This window comes from Syzygium oleosum, unplaced genomic scaffold (assembly GCF_021117445.2).
Source record: "Syzygium oleosum isolate NSW1041296 unplaced genomic scaffold, Sole_v2.1 Sole_v2.31, whole genome shotgun sequence".
NCBI lineage: Eukaryota > Viridiplantae > Streptophyta > Magnoliopsida > Myrtales > Myrtaceae > Syzygium > Syzygium oleosum.
This window is the reverse complement of record NW_026607515.1, coordinates 2935593-2951922: the sequence shown is the minus strand read 5'-3', so window position 1 is coordinate 2951922 and position 16330 is coordinate 2935593. Positions and strand designations below refer to the sequence as shown.

Here is a 16330-nt window from a genome sequence, read left to right as displayed (position 1 = left end):
TTTGACTGGGCCTTTATAGGCCACCATGTGGCCATATTGGGCCGCTATAGGTGAGGCCCATTTTGAGATAGAGTTTGGGTCTTGCCCCAGGGGTTATTGGGCCGTAAATTGGGCTGCCGGCTACCCTAAACCTTATCCGGCCCATTATCAAGATATTGGGCCGTAATTTGGGTCCGCCAGCCATTAATTTTCATCTTGTTGGGCCCGCCCCGGCCCATTATCTGCACTAGTACTGGGCTTGGCCTATTACTGCTCTCGTCATGGGCTTGGACTAGCCATCAAATATATGTGTGTTTTTTTTCTCATTCTAAAGCATCAAATTCGCCCTGACTTTTGCTGTTGATTAAACATACGAAATAGATTGGGCCCGGCCTGCACGTTATTGAACCGCAAGTAAGGCCTTTTGTGCACCCTACTGTTTAGTATAAACTTGAACCACAACCAGCCCAATTTTGGGCCTAAACGTTATTCAGGCAGGGTCTTATGCTTGACTCTGACTATTGCTCCAATGTAATTAGACTTAAAAGACCCAACTCCTTTGCCTAGACTTTCATATGACCCACCGTGGCCTCAAAAAATGCCTTTCATGGCCCATGTAATTGGTCCCCACGAGTTAGGCCCAAACACGAAAGCTTTCTAATGTTCAACCAACAAAAATAGTCTGAGATTGAGCCTAACTACTATGGCAGAGCGTAAAAGCACAAATAGAGACATCGAAATACAACCAACAAGCAAACCCCCATCGAATCCGCTCCGCGATACGAAAAAACAAGAAATTGGATTCTGGAAGTTAGACAAACTTCTCCGTCTTTCCTTCCATCAACTTCATGTTATAGTCGACCAAACCCATCTCATCGGCAAGGCTTGCAGTGTCCGGAACAATCCCCCCATTGCTGCTCCTCACGATCCCACCGCCCCCTACTAGATCGTTCAGCATTTCAGATGGGTCTTTCGCTCCCCCATGTTGCAGAAACTTCGTTCGCAAAGCAGTTCCCGTGGTCAATGACAGCGGATCATCCTGACACAGCTTTTGCCATATGGTTGCCGCAAAACATTTGGCATACAAGTAGCTATAATAACCTGCAAAAGTCATCACTCATTCTAAGAACCAGATTTCCCCGAGTCACAAAATCATGAACTCGCAAAAACTGATTGCCCCAACAGCACCCAGAAAAGAAGCAACTATTCCAAAGCTAATTATCAATGTCAACATGCCATTTCTGGCAAGTAAGGTTGACCCCGCTTCAACCATGCAAACTATATGTGAATTTTGAAAATATATTATTCCTCAATTATCTCTTACCATTAGCTTTTCACTAGGATCTCTAAAAATGCAGGATAAATTCCAGAAATTTAGATTGTGTATTTGAGTGTTTTAAAGATTTTATGGCATGCACAGGAATCTCATTCTCACTTCATCGAAGTTTATGCTCAAAACAAGCAACTAATGCTAAATTCTTCGAGTAGAACAAAGCCATCGTTAACCCAGCACACATAACAAAACTCAAAAATAAGAAGTTCATACCTGCACCATAATTTAGAAGGTGACTAAACCGAGTCTGCCAATGTGTACCTTCAACATGCCTCCAGCTAGTATATTGACTTTTCAAATCAGCAACAACTGAGCTTGTATCTCTTTGTCCGGTTAATCGATCCCCAAAAAGTGTTTGATCAATCAAAGCATAAAAGATCTGAAAATAGGAAAAAAAAATAAAGGTGAGAAAATTTTATAACATAATTTCTTGTATCATTTATCTTTTAATGCACTTGAAGACCTGGCGCTGCAACTCTGTTGCTGCAAACATCTTTTTGGCACCTTGCATTGACTCAACCAACTTTTCAGGTATTGTTTCGCCAGTGGAATAGTGCCTAGCAAATGTCTTCAAAACCCGGTAGTCGAATGCGTAATACCTAAGAATATTGCCCAAAAAAGTATGTAACAAATGCAAAAGCAAATAGGAAGGTAACATGCAGGGACTATAGCTGTTAATGTCTTTTACTGGCTTATTATAATGCAAGACTAGGTAAAGATTCTCTAATGGGAAATTTAATGAGGAAAAAGCTTGGAGTCACACACGGGTTCATTTCCAAGATCTAGCTAGTATTGCAAAAGAGAGATGATGTTGTAAGGTGGCCCAAGGGAAAATACTTCCATTCACAAGAAATACAAACAAGAGGTTCCAATGTTTATACAAATATCAATAAGACGGTCAAACTCAATGGCAAAATTTGGAAGTATTACAGGATTTTCCTCTCTTTCCATGATGGAGAAATTGCAGCTTTCAACTTACTCGAAAAGGTTTGAAGGCGTTTCAGCCAAGTCAAGAGCCACCCTGGTACCAGAAAAATGTTGGTACTCCTAAGTGAAGAGAGAAAAATTAAGATAAGCTGAATCAACTACGCAACTATCTTTCATTAAAGTTAATAAAATGTCTAAACAGTACCGTTCTTGACAGCAAAGAATGAAGAGCATGACCAAATTCATGGAACAGAGTCTCTACTTCCAAATGATTAAGCCTTGCAAGCGATGAATTATGTGAACCTGAGAAGTTGCAAATCAGGGCCACAACCTGCGATGTCACCATTTTCCTATTTCAACTTCAAATTAACCAAATATGCAAGACAATGTATGAATCAATCCAAAAAAAAAAAAAATTTCATGCACAACACTTCATAGTTGGAAGAACCATATCTCATCCATATAACCGAAAGAATCAAACTGTTGTGGACATAAAATTTGTCACCACCAAATAATTTTCAGCACAAAAGAACCAAATGGACTCATTAAGAGTACACGGCCTATGGGCCATAAAGGACCATGGTCCATAAGCACACCAACAAAAGATGCACCAACAGCGACCTCTTTGCTAAAATTAATAACTCTCCTATATTGCTAAATAAGCACACGAACTTCTAGTTGCTTTAATTATTGCCATTCCTATTGTAGTAATGGTGACCATTACCCCAATGCCATCAGCACAACAAGAATATACTAGTATTCATTTCCTCAACTTCAATCTCACAATATAATTCAGCTAGCTTTGCAACTATGTTCATGAAGCTGCCTAGGCATACATATGGTAGTCAATGGTGGCCACTTAGATTGGCACAGTGATGCAGATCCCCATCCACCTAATTCTCTGACAAAAAGCTATAGAAGTCACATCTCACCTATACAGCAAGCAACTTGGCTTTCTTTATTCTAATTCTATTCACCAAATTATCTAAAGCATGCTTAAAGCTTCAAATAGAAGTGTTTCCTCCACAAATATTAAATGAGATTGATAAAGAAACTAAAAGTAAAGTGCAAAATACAAAATCATTAAAGAAATCCAAAATTAATCAGACTTAATGAATGTGAGAAAGCTTGGAAATGCAGAGAAATATACAGTACAGGAAGTTGGTACTCTGTGTTAGAAATCCACCGTCCCCCTTTTATTGCAAAATGAGCACAGCCTGGATATTTGCCTTCCCTTGCATACAAATCAAGGTACAGATAACCCAAATCCCCCTGAGACAAGGCAAATTCTTCAATTTAAATAGGAGATTCTGATAATGTCAGAACAAATTAAAACAGCAACAAACTTAGCTATCTATACATGAATATACCTCTTCAGGGTGATGAAGAGTCATCTTAAGTACGTCTGAGTGCCAGGATTCACCTGGTGCCAGAGGAACACTATGAAATGTAGCACCAAATAGTGACTGCACCAGGACCTTCAAACCCTCAATACACCTTGGTAAAGGGAAATATGATGCTACAACCTGCTCGACATCGTATGGCATAAGATCCTTCCAACTTACAGAACGATAAATATTATCTCAAAAGTTAAAAAATGTTGATTTACTTAAAAGTGCGGTTGTTACCAAAGGAGAGACTGATCTGTGTACATGCACCGAAAAATGGACAGAACAGTGTTACTTACTGAGGAGTCCAGATCATACATCGAGGACTTCATCATAGCTGTATAGTAAGCCTCATCCCATGGCTCTAAATCTACACATTGGCCACTTTTCTGCCTTTTAAAATTTCTAATTGCATTGAACTCCTGCACTAAGAATAGTTGCATGTAAATTGAGGAAAAAGATATCAATCTCGTACAATCTATGGCTATGTTGATTGCACCAACACTACCCATTAGAGAATGTTATGAGAAACGAAACCTTATCAGCCTTGTCTCTGACCATCTCACTCATCTCAAGCAAAAAGGACATCACCACAGCAGGTGAAGAAGCCATGTTTTGCTTTAGTGCAAATTCTGCATAGGATGCATACCCTATCATCTGCTTTCACCATCAAGTAAAAAAGCAAAATCACTAAGAGAGAAGGATTAACATAGACCTTCAACAGAAAATGGACTACTCAAGAACGAGATAATTGGAAATGAAGAAGGCAAAAACAAAATTTAAAAAAAAAAAAAACTCTATGACTTGTATTTCACCATTTCAGAGAGAGGGCAACCTTATAAAAAAACATGCAGGAGTATGGATTTCCTTATAGGTTTCTATTGTTTCTTTCTTTACATTGTCTTCTCATGTTATTATGTCTTCAAGCAAGTGGTCAAGTGATAGGCCTTGTGACTCGTGAAGTTACAAGGCTGAGATTCAAACTGCTTTATGTCTATTAAGAGTTGAGAAATGACTAAATTTTGTAATACTAGTATAGATAGTCTGTAAGACATTTTGTAATCAGCCATCTTAATTCTTAATATAGGTGTTTGGTTTCCATATTATCAAGTCTATGTTCCAGTATCAATTCTATTCAATTTTACCAATTTTTAGTGTTATCTTGCTATTTGTTACATCTCTACAGTGCCAGAGGGTGCCTTCAAGACAAGAAATCCCTGAATTCTTTCACTGACAATATTAATGTAGACATCGATCAACTGAACAACATCAAGATCTAACAGCTTACTTCTATTACATATTTTGTTTTTATTTATCATACAGATGAGAGAATAGCCTAAGATGTTAGACATCAAGATCTAATAGAATCTCTAGAATGTTCCTCTTCCTAAGATGCCAAAAATGCATTTATCCTTTGATGTCTTGGCATTATATTAAGTATGGTCTCTTTTGCATAACAATCTTAACTACTTTAATCCAATTTGTTATTAAAGGACATCTTTGCACATCAGAGCTTGAACCGGAACATATGAAACTTTCCCTTGGATATGCGTTTGTGCTAGAAGATATTGGAGGAATGTGCACATTGCATGACTGGAAAATTGTAGACTATGAGATGAAAAAATTTCACAAGAAAAGGAACTATGAGCAATCCAATTGGTAAGTTTCTCTACAAAACAAGATTCTTGAAGCATCAACATAACAACCAAAACACAGGCATAATAATAAGCCTTATAGTTAAAGAAAATCCTCTGGCATACCCAAGGTTTTCCCCCTCGACAGAAATTGTGACGGAATAGAATCTAAGATGAGGATGTAACTTAAGGCTTCATTCATGGGTCTTACCATACAGCAAGAAAAAATGAGCTCGCGTAAACAAAAAGAAGGAAAGAGTTCCAGAAATTAAGTACATACCAAGAGCATACGCATAAATTAAACTGCATTATAAGATGTGTTGCAAATTAAACAGAGTAAAAGAACACAATACCTGTGCTAGCTCATTGCGAGCAGCTATAAGCTTATCAAGAACTCCCAAGTTTGCACGCGGGACAGAATTCCCTTCAATGTAAGCCATTTTCCTGACCTGAGAAAGTCAAGAGCCTTGCTGAACGTAGCTAAGGAAACTCAAGGATGGAGAAAATGGAGTATTAACTAATTCTCATTGTAAAGGCCAATCTCGTGCTCAAATCATCCAATATGAAGGTAAACTCAAAGATATGCTCAAATCATGAGTTAATTCGAAAATAGATACAAATAGGATAGGCAAACCTCTTCATCTGCTGCCCATTGAAGAACAGAAGAAAGAGTAGCTGGGTCTGTAATTACTCGAAATCCTTTTTCTTTCATGTTGTTCATTGACTTTGATGATCCCATCGACATTCCCGATGTGGACCTATATATGGGCTTACAGAGCCTATGCAAATGTTTAGGAATGCGTGTAGCTGGAAATACATCCACAGAACCCATGTCGACAGCCATATTTTGGCCAAACCTGCAAGAACAAATTAAAGTATGAATCAAAAAATTAAAACCTGATAACCAATTACGAAGAGATGTATTCTGCCTTCTCTAATGACAATTAGAAAAATGTTGTGCTGAGAACCACACTTACTCCTGGCACAATTGAGAAATTTCCGAGCTTAGCTGATTGACTCTCTCTAGTTTCTCTGAAATAGAAAATCAGAACTTTTACTTTCTGCAAAAAATGATTAACTGTGCCATAGGCTAGAATAGAATGTACCATTGCTAAGATGAATTCCGCCCTTTTCAAAGTCAAAGCGCAAATAGCTAGCAGCCCTTTGAGCTTCTTTTGTAAGCAGGTGACCCTCATCTTCAGCTTTTCTCACCGCATCATACAGACTATGGTTTGTATTAAGATACTACATGGCGGTGAAAACAGAATAGATACAAGAGTGACCATTAATAGGCAGTTCTCTGCTTGATAAATTTCAATCAACTGGTCACTATTGATTATGCTAACTGAAAGTCGAAAAAATGGTCACCTCACATGTAGATAATCGTTAATTCTCATTGATGCCTTGTTGGCCTCCTCAACAAACTCCCTGATAAGCAGGCTAATCAGAACATGCATGTAGAATTGAACTCAGATAGATGCAAAACGAAAATAATGACAGAGTAGTTATTTTGTCAAGAAATGTTTTTTTTTTTTTGGTAAGGATATTTTGTCAAGAAATGTTGAAACAAAGAAAAGATGATATCACTCATATAAGGACCTGTCAGGATGAGTATTCCTACAAAGCTCTGCGGAATCCACAACTGAGCAAACCTAGCACATGAGACAAAGTTGGAACCACTATAACCACTAAAGAGATAATACAATTAATTCGTAAAGAAAAGTGAAACCTTAAACCATGATCATACCTTGTCTGAAATCTCATCCACGGCTCGAATTATCTCAGCCGCCGAAGGCATCCCACATATATAAGTAACCAACTCCGTCGACCTGACAAAAGTACAAAAAAGTCATAAACCTAAAATGGCATAGAGTTAAAGATATAACTACAGCATAGAATGTAATAGGAGTCCTGGTGCTCAAATTTCCAGTAAATCGCAAACAGTTAGGGTGACAAAATCCTGATCATAATCATCAGTATCAATAAGCTACAATACAAATCACGCTAAAAATTCTTCAACTATCTCAATTGACGAACTTCTAAAATTCTATGAGCTTACAGAATAGTGTGCTCATTTGAATTCCTTTCGGCCACAAAATTTGAACACCATCCAAAATGAGACGGAAATGATTGAAACCAGCTTCGTGATGATTCGATTCCACTAAAGCACGAATACTCGGCTAAACGCAAAGTTCCGCGAGCAATCATCGATGTCACACGGTTCAGTCGAACTACGCTTACGAAACTCCCCGACAACTGAAACCCCAACAATGCGACCGAAACACATCAATACATTCATTCGACGTTCCGATCAGAAACTCACCTTTCGATAGCCTCGTCCACGAAGCGTTGAAAGCCTTTGGGACTCTTCAAATGTTGGAACCCGTAAAGGCCAGCCGGCGCGCCATTGTGCGAAGTCTCCTGAGAATAAGTTCGAATCCCGACAAGAACCGAACTGCGATTGCGCAACATCGGCGTGACAAGTAGATCAGACAGTGTTCGTCGGATTACGGTCGACATGATTCGGCAACGGCGGGGCGGCAGCGGCGGCGGCGGCGGCGGCGGCGGCGGCGGCTGGCGAACGACGCCGCGAGGCAGGAAGTAGGAATGCGGAGGGGGCGGGGGGACCCAGGGTTGCCGGAAATCGCCGAGTGGCTGACGATCGGCGACCTGGAACACCGACCTAGGAGTACCGAGCGATTGGCAAAGGGAGTACAGAAGGGAAGAAGATGGAGTTACGTATGGCCATCGAGCGGGAGCTGCAAACCCTAGAACACCGTGGCCTGGGTTTTCAAACTTGCTCCCAAACTAGTAATGAATTAAACACGTCTTACTGCCCATGATTTTAGGAGCCTCACCCGGTTAAACGGAAAATGAATGGTTTGAATAATAATATTTAAAAAATAATTATTTATGTCGCCTGAAATTATTATTCAATAAAAAATTCGATAAAACAAAAATATTGGTGTTTTAGACATGACAAATCCGATTTAACAAAAATAGAATTTAGCTTATTCAATAATTCTAGCAAAATAAAAATCCGAATTTACTTAGGCTCCGTTCGTTTTGCGAAAAATATTACATTTCTGGAAAATATTTTCCAAGAAGCTATTTTCCTGGAAAATTGCACAATTTTCCGTTGTTTGGCTGAAATCTAAAAAAATTTCGGAAAATATTTTCCATTATTTGGTGTGGAAAATATTTTCCTCCTTGCAAAACTTTTAATAATTTTTTATTTTTATTTTTATTTTTTCTTTTTCTTTTCTTTTTTTTTTTCCTTCTTCTTCCTCCACGGTTGGTTGTTGGCCACAGCGACGATCAGCGACTAGCCACAGGCGAGCTCGAGCCTTGCCACAGGCCGGTGAGGCTCAAGCTCGCCAGATTCTTGTGAGGTCGAGCCTCACCGGCCTATGGCAACGCTCCATCTCGCTTGATCCGGCGAGGCCAAGATCGTTGTGGCCAGCAACCAACCGGAGAAGAAGATAGAAAAGAGAAAGAAAAAAAAAGTAATAAAGAAAAAATATATAATTAAAAATAAAAAAATAATCATAATGAATGATGAAAGAAGAAGGGAGGAAAATGTTTTCCTCTTTTCAAAAAGTGGAAAATATTTTCCTCACTTTTGAAGATGTTTTGTCCATTAAGGAAAAATGTTTTCCATATCTAGTTTATTTTCCGTAAAACGAACGGAGCCTTAAATTAAATTATTTAATTATATATAAAGAACTTCCCACATTTTTTACAAATATACAAAAATACATACTACAAATCACAAAAAATTATGAAAAGTTTGGTGCACCCTACATGTTACGTTACAATAGAGTGCACTATGTACTAAATGGGTTTTATACGTATATTAACAAATTGAACCTTAAAGAACTTATCCAACATCACATTCTAACCGTTAAAAACATTTTAAAAACTCTATTTTTAAAATTTTTTTATTATATTTCATTAAAGTCGGAACTGAAAAATATTTACGCTTGTCATGAGAACTTTTCTCTATCTCTATGATTGGCATGTGGCAAGACGCATAGGGTCATTTTGCCACGTAACCCAGATTCAATCAATGACTATTGATTTATCAATTGATCGTTCTCAAACTTCTGGACGTGATTTAGAGTCTGTTTATTTGACGAAAAACTTCAGATATTTGGAAAACATATTTTGAAAAATAATCGATTGTATTGCTTACAAAAATAAATAAATGAAAAATATTTTTATCACTTACAAAAATAGTTAGATATAAATAATGAGAAAATTTTCTATTGACTAATTTTTATAAGCGATACAATCAATTATTTTTCGAAAAATATTTTCCAAATCTTGAATTTTCCATAAAACAAACGTAACCTTAATTCCTATATTTTTTACTAAGAAGAAAAGGTGAAAATAAAAGAAAAAAATAAATAAAAAATTAGAAAAATTATTTTAAAATATTAATGTCAGCGCCGGTCGTGTCACGTACGACGGTTAGGACCCGTTTGGTAACGTGCCAAACAGTGAAAATTTCTGTTCTTTTGTTCCCAGAAATAGTTTAGGAAAAGAAATGCGTTTGGTAAACTTTTTGTTCCCGGGCACATTTTTGCAAATATTTGTGTCGAGAAATAGTTTTGGAAGAGAAACAAGAAGTAAAAAAAAGTTGCTTCTTGTTTCTCGGCACAATTTTGAGAATCAGTTTTTTTTCTTCTTTTTCTTTTTTTTCTTTTCTTCTTTTTGTGTTGCTCTTCTTGGGTTGTGGCCGGTCGCCGGCGACCGGCCACAGCCCAGGGCCGGCGAGGGCGTCACGGCCCTCGTCGGCCGCCGGCGGAGGCGAGGGTCCCCCCTGCAGGCGAGGGCGAGGGCTGGACCCTCGCCGCCTGGGCGAGGCGGCTCGCCGTCGGTCATGGCGAGGTCGGCCTCGCCCAGATCTGGCGAGAATATGTTGAATCATCTTGGAATTAGGTAATAAGAAAACTTGGACATTATTTAATAAGAGGGACATACACAAAATTCAAAATTATAAAGTTCCCACTTCTCATGATGTGGAGTCTGATTTTCTTTTTGCTTGTTCCGTGCTTTTGGGCTCCAAGCTTTCACTACGTAGCCAGCCTAGCACTGACAGAAGTAGCATATTTAGGCGAGTGGAGTGGCTAATATAACAAAATGAATTCACTAGAGGTTTCACAAATTTAGGATGATCCCCCACGAAGATCGCCTCCATATGCCTCGATAGTATGGTTCCGAGTGTCAATTGATTGGTTCGTTCGGAATCATGTAACATGATTAAAGCACGTAGAGTGGGAAACCATAGATACTTTAGTCGTTCGTTTTGTAAGCAGCTGGAGGACCATCGTTCGTTTCATAATGCTACTTTAGTCAGACCATATGTACTTCTTTATAGCGTCTTGCGAACGTACTCCCCAGACGGGATACTTAACGCGTTAGCTACAACACTGCACGGGTCGATACGCACAGCGCCTAGTATCCATCGTTTACGGCTAGGACTACTGGGGTATCTAATCCCATTCGCTCCCCTGGCTTTCGCCTCTCAGTGTCAGTGTCGGCCCAGCAGAGTGTTTTCGCCGTTGGTGTTCTTTCCGATCTCTACGCATTTCACCGCTCCATCGGAAAAAAAAAAATGGCCGGCTACCCACAGTTACAGTCTAGGAAAAATGGAGCGAGATTTATGAAGAATATTCTGATCTAACGATCACAAATTTGATTCCTTTTTTGGGGCTTCATAGGCGTTTCCTTTCAGGCTTTTAAAGAAGCATGTAATAATGTCAAAGGAGTCACAAAACAAGAAATCTCGAAACAACTTCATACAGGGTGAAACGGGATTATGGGATCAATCGAATGATCCATGAAAGTTCCATCAGAATTTAAGTAATTTCCAAAGTATGAAAGATGAATAATATGATCATTTACGCCCGGGGGGAGGGGAAGGGTGGGGTTTGGGTGGGGGTGGGGTTGTGGTGTTAGGGGAAACAAACACACAGATCGACACTAGAAGAACAACAAACGCAGATGGGCAATTGCGGCAAGTAGTGGTGTGCTGACATACTGTTTTGGCATATCATTTGGCTAATTGTGGGTTCGACTTGAATCACATGAACATTATTAGGTAGAGGGGGCTTATTTTTCATAATTTGTAACTTGGGATAATCAGTTTCAAGGTAAATTTGTTCTTATTCTTAAACCTGAAACCTACCCAGTTGGGGCCGATTCCTAATTTGTGGAACCGGGAACCAACCCTCTTGACTTTGGGACCGATCCGGGATCAACCTGGGATGTGCCGGGCGTTGTTTTTGGATTATTCCTATTTGCAGGTCAGTTTTTTTTTTTTTGTCTGTCCTACTCTAACTCTTAATTCACTCTCAGACTTTTACTCTGTCTCCTTACAGGGTATGAGAGTCGAAACCCACATCTGAAACTAAACGTCTCAACCCCCTAGCTCCTGAAAAGGTGGGGAATCGAACTTCTCACCTCCCCCTTCCAAGTAGGAAGGTGGATACTGGGGCAAACCTCAGTGATTTTGTAGGTTGGTTTAGTTTATGGATAAAGTGGAGGATTTTGTTATAGGAATTACGGGGGAATGCTCGGTTCTTTGACCGCTTTCTTACCCAAACGTTGTCATCTTTTATCACTTGACGAGAGTCCTCATGTATGCATTAAGGCCAAGAATGGCACATAAGTTTGCAAATATACATCCGCGTTGCACTGTTTTAACTTAGATGAAAGCACGTGAATTTCCACGTGAAAATTCTGGTAGAAACATCATGTAGACCATACATTTCCCATGCCCCTCTGTTGAATTCTAGGCGGTTCTATTAGTTCGGTTTGGTCGGTCCAGTTCCGCACAATGAATAGGTAACCGGACTAGTTATTGTAGAACCGGGAACCACCCAGAACCGGCCAGTTCGATCCAGTTCCCAGATAGAATCAGGAGCAATGCTCACCCCTATTTATAACTAACTGAATTGACACAAACTGAGTTTTACTAGGTATTAGATACGATCCAGTTTCACTCGCAGTCGAGCACATCATTAACTATTGTAGACTGACCTTAGCAGACCAAGCATTGGTAAGAATGTAGAAATACTATCGTACTCTAGATAGTTTTCTAAAAATTCGGATCAACTGTTTGTGAAAAGATCTCCTTTTGGGTTGGTTCTCCTATTTATACATTCATAACAATGCGTTATCAAAAACAAATATCCAAGCTCTCATTTTATCAAACCAGATTATACAGCTGGTTAAAGAAAGTATGTCATACAGTAAACCAGTATTCATATCTCAGAGACCAACCCATGCAAGTCCAATGTATATTTGCCTATGCAGCTGGTAGTGGTTGCCTATTGCTCCTATCTAATGGCATTATGGAAAGACTGATACAATAAACCCTAGCATATTAGTATATGTTAATAGCAATAGGTTCAGGCTATTGCTATAAATTATGCATGTGGCTAGTGTTAACGAACATGCGCACCTAAGCTTTTGGATTTTTTTATTTAAATAATGCAATCGCATCTTTATTATTCTACTTGATCCTCAGTATATTTGCAATTTGTTTGGGATATGGTCCTTGGGCACTTTCCCGAGTATAAAGTAATCTTTACATGTTACAAAAAGAACCCACAACCTAAGATGCTCCTTCTAAAGCACTTTAGTGTAAAACAGATAAATAGATATGAACTAGTGTAATACACAATGAAACCATAAGATCTCTCATTTGTATAATAAGGAAAAGAAAAAGGAAATTCAATGACGTCTTATGCATTTCTCTTGTTAGAAAGTCCAACCCTAAAACTTAAACTAATAGATGAGGAGGAGACCGCACGTATGTATAGAACATATATAGTCTATTGTCAAGCGACGATATTTCAATACGCGACGCACACATGAAAGAGGCTGAATCTGACTTTAAGGGTGCGTTTGTTTCACAAAAAATTTCATGATAAAATAAAAATATTTTGCATGGAAAGTTTTTTTTTTGTTTAGTGATTTAAGGAAAGTGATTTCCTTATTACCAAAAGGGGAAATCATTTTCCCCCCAAATTAAGCTTGCTTTTTGTCGATCTATGAAAAACGTTTTCTGCAAATCGATTAGTGCTTCGTCATCCAAAAACCGAAAACTTGAAAAACAATATTTCAAAAAGAGTTTTCATTCAAACAAACTGACCCTAATACTATATTAGAAAGTCTAGCTTTAAAATTTAAACTAATAGGTAAATGAAAACCACATGTTTATATAGAGCATATAAATTCCATTGTTAAGCAATGTGGAATATTTCGACACTCTTGTAGTCTTTTATCACGGACATTAACATCATTCGAGCCATTGCTTTGTAAAATAACAAGAAGCCGGTTTCTTAGCAGTGGTGCGCAGCTCATATTTGTCGTCACCCAAAAAGTTTGCTTCGTTGTAAAGTACAAGCAACACTGCCCAACAAACACTCGGATTAAGTAGTTATATATCAAGACATACACTGTGTCTTGTCCTACTGAAGCGTATATTCCTCCAGTAGGATTTGCAACTCTTTTTGGCTTTGATGATACTTCGCTTAGTGCCTTTAGTTTAATGCTGGAATCAAGCTACGTGCGTTTCAACGGGCCCGTTTCGTGTGGTCTTTGAATATTTAATCATCAGCAATCAGACGCACGATGAAGTAGAATACTGCTGTGTTAGCAATTTGAGACCAAGCCTGATCGAGCTGAACTTACTTTAATTAAACATTTCGTGGGATTGGATTTCCATTTCGTTGCCTTTTCTTGTGGTGAAAGACAAGTCACATATCTCCACACGCTGAAGAAAAGGTCGTTTCATTTTTGCCATCTTCTTGACCAAACAATACCATCCCATGCTGAAGAAATCGAATTCAGCCGATAATTTGGATCTGTGATGCGTCGAGGAAACCGAAAATATATAAACTAATCCCGAGTTAACGAGAAAATTAGTGTAAAAGCTAGCATTAGAGGTACAAGATGAGGATTATATTCAACACCTGAAATTATTGTTGCATGGGTGGAGAAATTTTGCATAGATTCTCAGCTCTGCCGCTACCTAGTGCTGCGGTTATTAGTGAGAGCTAGGTTCGATATTTTTTTGTACAAACTTATATTGCGGAGAGTTGGAATTAAATGTGTTATTGAATGGTCCACGCATGAGAGAGCCTAAAGTGCCCTTCTTCCACCTAGGAGCGGATGTTAGTGCTGCTCCTAGCGAATTCACTCATGTCTATGTCACCGAAGCCACTCCGGGCAAAACTTTCGACTCCGGAGCTCTCGCGGTTGAACAACCAAGATGGGTCGCCGCCCGATGGGGGGCACATCCCGAATTCGCTGTAACCTTCCTGGCGATCTCCCTCGAACCTGAAGTTCCACGGCGGTGGGTTCTCGAGGAACGTCTCCCACCGTATGTGATTCATCCAAGGGTCGTCGAAGTTGCCAATATTCGGGTCGAAGGATGGGGACTCGCCCGTCGAGGAGTTCTCGATTATTGGGGAGCTGAAGTTGTCGGAGCTTCCGTCGCACGGATAGGTCGGCGTCTTGTGGTTGCCAACTTCGAACCTGGCTTGCTCATTAGGATTAGAAGAGACCTGCTCGTTAGCTTGTTCTTGGAGGGGCTTGTGAGTGACTGGATCAATGCCCATCCTAATGAGCTTCTTCTTGATGTGGGTGTTCCAGTGGTTCTTGATCTCGTTGTCCGTTCTTCCGGGCAGCCTAGCTGCTATCTTGGACCACCTGAAGCAGATGAAAATAGTTGAAGTAACATATTTAGGTACAAAGGAAAATTTTATTTGGTATAATGAAAGCTTAATCATATTTAGATATCTAGGAAGGCGATACTGCATATGCTGATTCCATCTCTATAAAGTTTAAGACAGAACATTAAAGAAAAAAAGATGAGATGAATGACTAAAATGACTCTGCAATAAAAACATATAAAATGACAAACAAAGAGGAGCAAAATCTGCTGGCACAATTTCTAACACCATCAAACCAAAAAATAAAAAAAGAAGAAGAAAGAAAAACATGGTAAAAAGCAAAGAAATCTCGAACACATGCAATTATATTGTCGGATGAATAACTGGACTAACTGTATCTTATTGTCTTTCAAAGCATGATGCATGTATAGCTGGTGGCAGTATTTGTAAAGTAATGATTGAAGGGGATACCGACCTGTTGCCAAGAGTGGCGTGGAGATCGATGACCAGGCGCTCCTCGGCTTCGTTGAGGTGGCCGCGCTTGAGGTCGGGGCGGAGGTAGTTGGTCCAGCGGAGGCGGCAACTCTTGCCGCAGCGGCGGAGCCCGGCGAGCTTCGGGACGGCCCGCCAGCAACATTGGCCGTGGGTGAGTATGAAGTTGACCAACTTCCGGTCCTCCTCCGCCGTCCACGGCCCTTTCTTCACCCCGAGCTTGTCGCAACACGGCTGCCGGCCCATCGCTCCCCCCTCTCTCAAGCCACTCGCGACGCTCAAAATTGCATATACAATCCCACCAACTACTCCTAATGGAACTCAACCCCACCTCACCCACCTTTATATACTAGTTCCTTTCATCCCCACTTTAATTTTTTTTTTCATATTTTATGAGTAGGGGTTAATTTGTTTATTTATCTTTTATTTTCTTTTGGGTTTGTTTTCTCACGCTTCTTTTGTGCGCGTGCATTTGACCTTCCGGGACATAGCTTGAATCATGCACCTATTAGCAATGTTGCCAAAGATTGTGACCAAGGAACGAGCAGACCACGCCTGTAATTATTCACCATTTGTTGGGAAGACAACACGAGAATTCAGATATACCAGCAACTTGCGCATAGCAATCCTCACCATAACATACATTGGCTCGATTTATAACCCGTTTCAAATAGTGACATATTTTTTAAATATGAATGAATAGCGATAAAATATCTTTAATTGAGCAGTTTCAGGCCGCAATTTGCATCTCAACAAGTTATCAATCTATACATTGTGGCCTTCTATTGATATGTTGAGATCTAACATTGAGAGGGCTTCCAACCAAATATAATTTGATATTAGTGCAGTGTTTTATATTATTATTATTATTTTGGTGCCTAAAACGAG

The 16330-nt window shown here is 39.5% G+C and overlaps 2 protein-coding genes across 2 annotated transcripts; both read right to left on the bottom strand.

Annotated features, from left to right (window-relative positions):
- Positions 1 to 514: 514 nt before the first annotated feature.
- LOC115683216 (mitochondrial intermediate peptidase, mitochondrial) lies at positions 515 to 8063 on the bottom strand. Its single transcript, XM_030607675.2, has 17 exons — positions 7585 to 8063; positions 7009 to 7090; positions 6861 to 6913; positions 6635 to 6689; positions 6368 to 6506; positions 6239 to 6293; positions 5896 to 6118; positions 5615 to 5710; positions 4165 to 4284; positions 3927 to 4049; positions 3610 to 3765; positions 3395 to 3511; positions 2445 to 2570; positions 2292 to 2359; positions 1776 to 1911; positions 1526 to 1691; positions 515 to 1080 (listed from the first exon to the last, which is right to left on the bottom strand). The coding sequence occupies exons 1-17, from the start codon at positions 7779 to 7781 to the stop codon at positions 791 to 793; spliced, it is 2202 nt and encodes a 733-aa protein (XP_030463535.1). The 5' UTR covers positions 7782 to 8063; the 3' UTR covers positions 515 to 790.
- Positions 8064 to 14215: 6152 nt separating this feature from the next.
- LOC115683226 (MYB-like transcription factor ODO1) lies at positions 14216 to 15766 on the bottom strand. Its single transcript, XM_030607689.2, has 2 exons — positions 15426 to 15766; positions 14216 to 14987 (listed from the first exon to the last, which is right to left on the bottom strand). The coding sequence occupies exons 1-2, from the start codon at positions 15686 to 15688 to the stop codon at positions 14438 to 14440; spliced, it is 813 nt and encodes a 270-aa protein (XP_030463549.1). The 5' UTR covers positions 15689 to 15766; the 3' UTR covers positions 14216 to 14437.
- Between the last annotated feature and the right edge of the window lie 564 nt (positions 15767 to 16330).